Source organism: Oncorhynchus keta, chromosome 11 (assembly GCF_023373465.1).
Source record: "Oncorhynchus keta strain PuntledgeMale-10-30-2019 chromosome 11, Oket_V2, whole genome shotgun sequence".
Taxonomy (NCBI): Eukaryota; Metazoa; Chordata; class Actinopteri; order Salmoniformes; family Salmonidae; genus Oncorhynchus; species Oncorhynchus keta.
The window spans coordinates 16,778,455-16,787,749 of NC_068431.1; the positions used below are offsets into that span (position 1 = coordinate 16,778,455).

Genomic DNA, 9,295 nt, shown 5'->3' on the forward strand with positions numbered 1-9,295 from the left:
CATAGTGAAAGTGGACTATTCCAAACGAATGTTCTTGCTTGTTTCCCCTGTGGAAGTACATGACGTCACTGTAGTTGTTTTGGAGAGAAGAAAAGGGCACAGACGGAAGATTTACCCAAAATAAAACTGGTTTCAACAGATTTTTATGACCAAAGTATAATTTTTTACGTTTTGAATCATGTCTACTCCGGCTAGAAGACGACTTATGAGAGATTTCAAAAGGTAGTGCAACGTTTTGGCTCTGCTCTTGTGTGTTGTATTTAGCTAGCTAACGTGTTAGCTAATTTGAGGCCTGCAGTACATGTACACTGTTGTTTGTAGGTAACGTTAGCTAATCATAGAGCTAGTCATTAATTGAATACTTTGTACTGACTGTCTGATACCTAACTAGTTGTAGTACTAGGTCAATAATGTTGCTTCAATTAGCCAGCTAGAATGCATGCTAGAACTACATTGTCATACAGATGTTAGCTATCTAACCAGCTAACGTTAACTTGTTTTTTTTTTATAGCTAGGTACAGTAACGTTATCTAGCTAAATCGAACTCGTCTGTCCCTCTGTATTTAGCTATCGTTAGATAGTTTAGTAAGGAAATTAAACTCTTAGTTAGCCAAATACTTATTAACTTACTAACGTTAGTTACCTACCAAATGTATTTGATTTGTATCGATAAAAAAGGATGCGCTAGCTGAGTTAAACTACTAGTATAAACTAGCTAGGTTGCTAATCTCAGTGTACTGATAGTCGGACAGGTGTTACACAACCCTAACTTCTGATTGTGTTGCCCTGCTCTTGTATGCCGTATTTCCAGACCTATGTATATAGGGACAACATTCAGCAACATTTTATGTAGGCAATGGTATAAGTATTCAGTTATGTGAAAGGAGAAACTCCAAAAATTGGGATGAGGCATAGGTTTCAGAAGTAGGCCTTTATTCCTGATGAGGACAAACCCACCTGGCCAGGGCTTCATGTAAAGCCCTGGCAGCTACCGTCTGTTTGATTCCAGATGGCATCTGCCTGGGCAAGCCAATTAGTTACACTATAGCAGCTCAATGTCTGTCTCCAGAAGAGTCTGTAGCACACCTGTCAATGGAAAAAGGTGATACTTAGGAACTCCATGGAGACTCGTGTAGAAGTCAGAAGTATACATTTAAACTCAGTTTTTCCTGACATTTAATCCTAGTAAAAAATCCCTGTCTTAGGTCAGTTAGGATCACCACTTTATTTTAAGAATGTGAAATGTCAGAATAAAAGTAGTGATTTATTTCAGCTTTTATTTCTTTCATTACATTCCCAGTGGGTCAGAAGTTTACATGCACTCAATTAGTATTTGGTAGCATTGCCTTTGAATTGTTTAACTTGGGTCAAACATTTTGAGTAGCCTTCCACAAGCTTCCCACAATAAGTTGGGTGATTTTTGGCCCATTCCTCCTGATAGAGCTGGTGTAACTGAGTCAGGTTTGTAAGCCTCCTTGCTCGCACATGCTTTTTCAGTTCTGCCCACATTTTCTACAGGATTGAGGTCAGGGCTTTGTGATGGCCACTCCAATACCTTGACTTTGTTGTCCTTAAGCCATTTTGCCACAACTTTGGAAGTATGCTTGAGGTCATGGTCCATTTGGAATACTCATTTACAACCAAGCTTTAACTTCCTGACTGATGTATTGATGTTGCTTCAATATATATTCACTTAATTTTCCCACCTCATGATGCCATCTATTTTGTGAAGTGCACCAGTCCCTCCTGCAGCAAAGCACCCCCACATGTTGCTGCCACCCCCGTGCTTCACGGTTGGGATGAGGTTCTTTGTGTTGCAAGCCTCCCCCTTTTTCCTCCAAACATAACGATGGTCATTATGGACAAACAGTTCTATTTTTGTTTCATCAGACCAGAAGACATTTCTCCAAAAAGTACGATCTTTGTCCCCATGTGCAGTTGCAAACCGTAGTCTGGCTTTTATTACTGTTTTGGAGCAGTGGCTTCTTCCTTGCTGAGCGGCCTTTCAGGTTGTCGATATAGGACTCGTTTAACTGTGGATATAGATACTTTTGTACCTGTTTCCTCCAGCATCTTCACAGGGTCCTTTGCTGTGCTGGGATTGATTTGCACTTCTCGCACCAAAGTACGTTCATCTCTAGGAGACAGAACGAGTCTCATTCCTGAGTGGTATGACGGTTGCGTGGTGCCATGGTGTTTATACTTGCCTACTATTGTTTGTACAGATGAACGTAGTACCTTCAGGTGTTTGGAAATGGCTCCCACAGATGAACCAGACTTGTTACAATGTTTTTTGGGGGGGTCTTGGCTGATATGTCTTGATTTTCCCATGATGTCAAGCAAAGAGGCACTGAGTTTGAAGGTAGGCCTTGAAATACATCCACAGGTACACCTCCAATTGACTCAAATGATGTCAAATAGCCTATCAGAAGCTTCTAAAGCCATGACACAATTTTCTGGAATTTTCCAAGCTTTTTGAAGGCAGTCAACTTAGTGTATGTAAACTTCTGACCCACTGGAGTTGTGATAAAGTGAATTATAAGTGGCATAATCTGTCTGTAAACAATTGTTGGAAATATTACTTGTCATGCACAAAGTAGATGTCCTAACTGACTTGCCAAAACTATAGTTTGTTAACAAGAAATTTGTGGAGTTAAAACAAGTTTTAATGACTCCAACCTAAGTGTATGTAAACTTCTGATTTCAACTGTATAACATTATAATCCTATTCTACCCTACTCTACTTGGCTGCCTCTGCCACCTATTGGCCTTGGAGTGTGGAGCATTCCTTGATAAGCATTGCGTGTTTGATCAATGGTTTGTTGAATTATATCTCACAGAACACATACTGGTTGAACTACATTGTTCATAAGATATGTATTTGTAGCCTACATCACAAGACAAGTATCTGACAGCATCAAGATTTCCTTGCAGGGAACAACAACATTACAAGTACTACCCTAATAAAGCATAATTAAAATGTGACTCACAATGGATAGCAGCACTGTGCAGTAGCCTTTCATTTTACAGTGGGGAGGGAGCTAACGGTAAACAGGGTTAATTGTGGTGGTATTTTCTGTAGAGACTTGTAGATGGATCCGAGAAATACAGTTTACCTTGTGCATGAAGGAAAGCTGTTAAAGTTCGATTTTTTTTTTTTACGTGGTGATTTTTTGGAATGACACTGCTGGATTTAGTGACAAAATATGCTAGACATGTTGGATCATTTTGTCTGTAAAAAATAATTATGTGAGTAATGACAGTGGAAACACCTTTTTTTCATGTGCCAATATTGATATTAGAGTTTGACCGATTATGATTTTTCAACGCTGATACCGATTATTGGAGGACCAAAAAAGTCCGATACTGGTAAATCGGCCGATTTAAGAAAATAAAAATAATAATAATATTAAAAAATAAAATAAATATTTAAAAAATTAACATTTATATTTATTTCTAATGACAATTACAATAATACTGAATGAACACTTATTTTAACTTAATATAATACATCAATAAAATCAATTTAGCCTCAAATAAATAATGAAACATGTTCAATTTGGTTTAAATAATGCAAAAACAAAGTGTTGGAGAAGAAAGTAAAAGTGCAATATGTGCCATGTAAGAAAGCTAACGTTTGAGTTCCTTGCTCAGAACATGAGAACATATGAAAGCTGGTGGTTCCTTTCAACATGAGTCTTCAATATTCCCAGGTAAGATTTTTTAGGTTGTAGTTATTATAGGACTATTTCTCTCTATACCATTTGTATTTAATGAACCTTTTACTATTGGATGTTCTTATAGGCACTTTAGTATTGCCAGTGTAACAGTATAGCTTCCGTCCCTCTCCTCGCTCGAACCAGGAACACAATGACAACAGCCACCCTCGAAGCAGCGTTACCCATGCAGAGCAAGGGGAACAACCACTCCAAGTCTCAGAGCGAGTGATGTTTGAAACGCTATTAGCGCGCACCCCGTTACCTAGCTCGCCATTTCACATCAGTTACACAAGCCTAATCTCGGGAGTTGATAGGCTTGAAGTCATAAACGGCGCAATGCTTGACGCACAACGAAGAGCTGCTGGCAAAACGCACTAAAGTGCTGTTTGAATGAATGCTTACGAGCCTGCTGCTGCCTACCATCGCTCAGTCATACTGCTCTATCAAATCATAGACTTAGTTATAACATGATAACACACAGAAATACGAGCCTTAGGTCATAAATATGGTCGAATCCGGAAACTATCATCTCGAAAACAAGACGTTTATTCTTTCAGTGAAATACGGAACCGTTCTGTATTTTATCTAAGGGGTGGCATCCATTAGTCTAAATATTCTTGTTACATTGCATAACCTTCAATATTATGTCGTAATTACGTAAAAATCTGCCCAATTAGGCGGCCCAAACTGTTGCATATACACTGACTCTGAGTGCAATGAACGCAAGAGAAGTGACACAATTTCACCTGGTTAATATTGCCTGCTATCCTGGATTTCTTTTAGCTAAATATGCAGGTTTAAAAATATATACTTCTTTGTATTGATTTTAAGAAAGGCATTGATGTTTATGGTTAGCTACACATTGGAGCAACGATACGCACCGCATCGATTATATGCAACGCAGGACAAGCTAGATAAACAAACTAGTAATATCATCAACCATATGCAGTTAACGAGTGATTATGATTGATTGTTTTTTTATAAGATAAGTTTAATGCTGGCTAGCAACTTACCTTGGCTTACTGCATTCGCGTAACAGGCTGTCTCCTCGTGGAGTGCAATGAGGCACGTGGTTAGAGCGTTGGACTAGTTAACTGTAAGGTTGCAAGATTGTTTTTTATAAGATAAGTTTAATGCTGGCTAGCAACTTACCTTGGCTTACTGCATTCGCATAACAGGCTGTCTCCTCGTGGAGTGCAATGAGGCACGTGGTTAGAGCGTTGGACTAGTCAACTGTAAGGTTGCAAGATTGAATCCCCCGAGCTGACGAGGTGAAAATCTGTCGTTCTGCCCCTGAACGAGGGAGTTAACCCACCGTTCCTAGGCCGTCATAGAAAATAAGAATGTGTTCTTAACTGACTTGCCTAGTTAAATAAAGATTAAATAAAGGTGTAGAATTTTCTTTTTTTTAATGGCCAAATCGGTGTCCAAAAATACAGATTTCCGATTATGAAAACTTGAAATCGGCCCTAATTAATCGGCCATTCCGATTAATCGGTCGACCTCTAATTGATATTATAACCATATCGAAGTATGCGATATGTTGTGTGATCCTCCCACTGTGAAAGCATTCAGTTTATTAGGCTACAGATGAAATAAGTTAGGAACTTCACTGGGTGGTGAAAGTGCAAGGTGATGAGCCTTTCCAATAAATATTGAGGGTCTTATTCTGGTAACATGTTTGATGCTTGGCTGCCGTTTGACAAAAAAATATATAAATGATTTTGTCCATAATAATCTCATGTAGGTGGCCTACCTGCCCTGTATCTGTGAGCTGTTGGCTAGAGCACACGTTCCAAGATCTGAGTGGGGACATTCACTATAACGCAACATCAGTAGTGTTGAAAATACATGGGAATTTAACCGCAAGTTATTTTTATGTGCACTATGCTATCATGCACAGCGTTTTATCTGCAACAAGTCAATTTAATGGGAACATCATTGGTGGGAAAATTTGCATATTTTTTTATGTGCAGATTTTAGAATATTTGCATTAAAATCAGTCACCAATCCAATGGAAACCTAGCAAAAGCATTTCTGTTGAACTATTTTCTTGTTCACATAACTTTTGTACTCCTGGTAGAAGAAGGCACATAGATATCTTCTTGTTTCTAAAAACAGTCATCTGGGTTTTAAGTTTAATTCTATTGTTTCCTCTCCGTTTCTCTTTCCTCAGACTTCAAGAAGACCCACCAACTGGTGTGAGTGGTGCTCCATCAGAGAATAACATCATGCTTTGGAACGCGGTTATTTTTGGGTGAGTGTTCTAAAGCCACCCTTCTCATTTTGCCAGTCTGATCATCCTGGCATGGCACCAGGACCGTACGGATAACGTGGATATGGGCAAGTTGAGCTGTGGTTTAGTCAGAGAGGGAGGTGTCTGTGTGTGTGTGTGTGTGTGTGTGTGTGTGTGTGTTGGCTGAGGGTTAGGCTAGATGGTGACATGTAGTTGTTGAGCTGTGGAAGGCCAGTGTGCCATTTATAAAGTTAATTAGAAATGAGAGCATTTGTATTAATCCCAGTAATGTATGGTATTGTCATGCTCATTAATTTACCTTCTATTGTAATGTGCTATTAATAGGCCGTATCAAGATTGTAATTGTTACAACGGGGAAGTGTATAAGGAGTGGTATTGTGGCAATATGTTTGTTTTGGTAGTCAGGGTCAAATCGCTAATATTAATTTGTTACAGTGCAAGTAATTGTTCCTTCCTTTATTTGCAGGCCTGTGGCTACACCGTTTGAGGATGGTAAGTAAAAATGTTTTACTAAATCAATTACTAAACTTAGTTTATCGTAATATTACTTTAACTCATGAACTGGTTGCAATCGTCCTAACCAAGAGCAAAGTCAGTCTTTGTATTCTTTTGGGGTCCCGAGTGGCGCAGCGGTCTAATGCACTGCATCTCAGTCCCTGGTTCGAATCCAGGCTGTATCACATCCGGCTGTGATTGGGAGTCCCACAGGGCGGCGCACAATTGGCCCAGCGTCGTCCAGGTTTGGCCTGGATAGGCCATCATTGTAAATAAGACATTTTTCTTAACTCACTTGCCTAGTTAAAGGTTTTAAAAAATTATAAATACATTCTAAAGTGTGATATATTTTGACAGGTTCATTCATGACTCTGCTGCCTTTTGAGTTTTGCATATATACTGGGTGAGCCTTCATATTCAGGCTTATATTAGTCATGTCAGACTGTGGGGTGGGAGTGGACAAGACATGTATTTTGCCTCGATAAAGGCTGACCCTGTAAAACAACACATTTCATTGTACCTATCCGGTGTATGTGACAACTCATTTTTTTTTACCTTGTCTCCGCAGGAACTTTTAAGCTTGTGATAGAATTTTCAGAAGAGTACCCTAACAAGCCACCCACGGTTCGATTTATCTCCAAAATGTTTCACCCAAATGGTAAGAGTCCTTATGGACACATTCAAGATGTCCTAAATACTTTAGCCATGTTCTTGATGGGATAGGGAACACATTATGAACTTTTCAGCATTTCACTTTTTAATGAGAGTAAGCTATTCTGTTTCATGATTGTGTATAAATGTTTCTTAGAAATTAAAACAATCATTTTGATCTTGTAGTTTATGCAGATGGCAGTATATGTTTAGACATCCTTCAGAATCGTTGGAGCCCCACATATGATGTGTCGTCCATTCTGACGTCTATCCAGGTTGGTTTGTAATCCTCTCCTCTATCAGTCTGACATCATAATATATTACTGTGTGTTTCTATATTTTACAAATGTAAGTTTCTTTATGTTGTGTACTTCATTGTTGTTTTGCAGTATGTTCTGTGGGGAAAACAATTCAATGCAGAGTAGATATCTGATCATAGCAGCAACCTTTGGGTCACACCTTATTTGGATAGTCCATCTGTAGATGGTCATACTATCGGTTGATAAGCAAACTGCTTGCTAAGTTTACGGTTAGAGTAAGGGTTAGTAGATAGTCCATCTGTAGATGCTCTACAGACTATATACATAGTGTTACCTACATTTTGTTGTGGTATTTCTGCTCCTCGATATACATAAGACTGTGACTCTGCTATCCCACTAAAGGTGTAGGGTTCAAGAACCACACACTATTTCATAATGGTGTAGGGTCCAAGAACCCCACACTTTCATACCGGTGTAGGGGTCCAAGAACCAGTTTCATACCGGTACATTCAATCACTCTTTTTGTGTGTGTATGTCGACAGTCGCTGTTGGATGAGCCAAATCCTAACAGTCCAGCAAACAGCCAGGCTGCACAGCTTTATCAAGAAAACAAGCGGGAGTATGAGAAGAGAGTTTCTGCCATCGTGGAGCAGAGCTGGGTGGACTCCTAACACATCTTCCACCCCGGCTTCTCATCACTTGTATCAAATACTTACATCTTTCATTTAGCTCCCCCAAGAAAAGAAGTCAACATCAGAAGAACTAAAGTGCCACCAGAAAATAAAAAAACAAGTAGGGCCTTTTACTTGCTTGCCAATACAACTGAGGAAAATCTGATTTTTTTTATTTTTTATTGCATGATGTGAAATAAGTTATTGCAAGCATAATTTGTAATATATATTTTTTGTTGGATTGATGCTGTTACTGTTTAGTTTATACAGACTTATTTTGTAACATCTCTTGGTTTGAACATAACTTAATTGGTAGAAAACCATAAAACATTATTTGTTGTGTGAGTGGCTTCCTCAAATTCTGCATTGTTTGTCATGTAGCATTAATTTGAAACCAATTGTCCAGCTATAAAGCAGACAGCTTCTCTTGCCCCCATCCTGGTAGTAGTTTCAAATTACCTTCCTGAATAAAAGGAGTCAGTACTAGTCATCACGGTAACTAGGGCATTCTGCATGTCGACAAAAAAGAAACTGGTTGCCAACCTTTTCTAAAAGACGGCTGATGTGATCTGTAACAGTTTTATCGAGTTCAAGTACAGTGGCACTTGTAAGAGGACATTTGGAGTTTGGCTCATCTAGGAATATGGACAGATAGTGGAAACCAGACACATCAGGACTACAGAATAAGGGCTGATTGCAACACAAATCCATGCATCTGCTTTTTCTCCAAGCCTGGAAATGTTTTTTTTTCACGCTTGCATTTCTCTTCACTTTATCTTGTACCCAATGAAAAGTAGCTTGCTTGAGATTTTTTTTTGTGACAGACAGTACGGGTCATATTGTAGCTCATGGTTTATTTCACCTTAGAAGGGATGTGTTATACATTTGTGAATTTACTCTAAAAACAAAACAATGTATACTTATGCTGTATAAACATAAAACACATTTTTCAGACTTTGAGATTTTGATTTCAGCTCATTTGTTTTACTTGAGTGCAGCTGTGGCATTGTGTGAGTCTTATGTGGAGGGATATTCAACTCTTACACTACAAGGTCCAGAGCCTGCTGGTTTTCTTTTCTACCTGATAATTAATCGCACCCACCTGGTGTCCCGGGTCTAAATCAGTCTCTGATTAGAGGGGAACAATGAAAAAAGGAGTGGAACTGGTTGAGGTCCAGAGTTGATGGGACTAGGGTAAATAATCCTCATCCCTGCATCCTCAATGGGGAGTAGCAGGCCACC

The 9,295-nt window shown here is 39.0% G+C and overlaps 1 protein-coding gene across 1 annotated transcript; it reads left to right on the forward strand.

Annotated features, from left to right (window-relative positions):
• Positions 1–47: 47 nt before the first annotated feature.
• Positions 48–9,013, forward strand: LOC118389831 (ubiquitin-conjugating enzyme E2 B-like). Its single transcript, XM_035779705.2, has 6 exons — positions 48–222; positions 5,896–5,976; positions 6,443–6,468; positions 7,040–7,129; positions 7,309–7,397; positions 7,925–9,013. Exons 1-6 carry the CDS (start codon positions 179–181, stop codon positions 8,051–8,053), a joined length of 459 nt encoding a protein of 152 aa, XP_035635598.1. The 5' UTR covers positions 48–178; the 3' UTR covers positions 8,054–9,013.
• Positions 9,014–9,295: the final 282 nt, after the last annotated feature.

Bases quoted from the DNA above. Each gene is read 5' to 3' on its own strand.
- LOC118389831 (XM_035779705.2), top strand. From the start codon at position 179: ATGTCTACTCCGGCTAGAAGACGACTTATGAGAGATTTCAAAAG. The intron at 223-5,895 runs GTAGTGCAACGT...CTCTTTCCTCAG, and splicing joins CTTATGAGAGATTTCAAAAG to ACTTCAAGAAGACCCACCAA. The intron at 6,469-7,039 runs GTAAGTAAAAAT...TTGTCTCCGCAG, and splicing joins GGCTACACCGTTTGAGGATG to GAACTTTTAAGCTTGTGATA.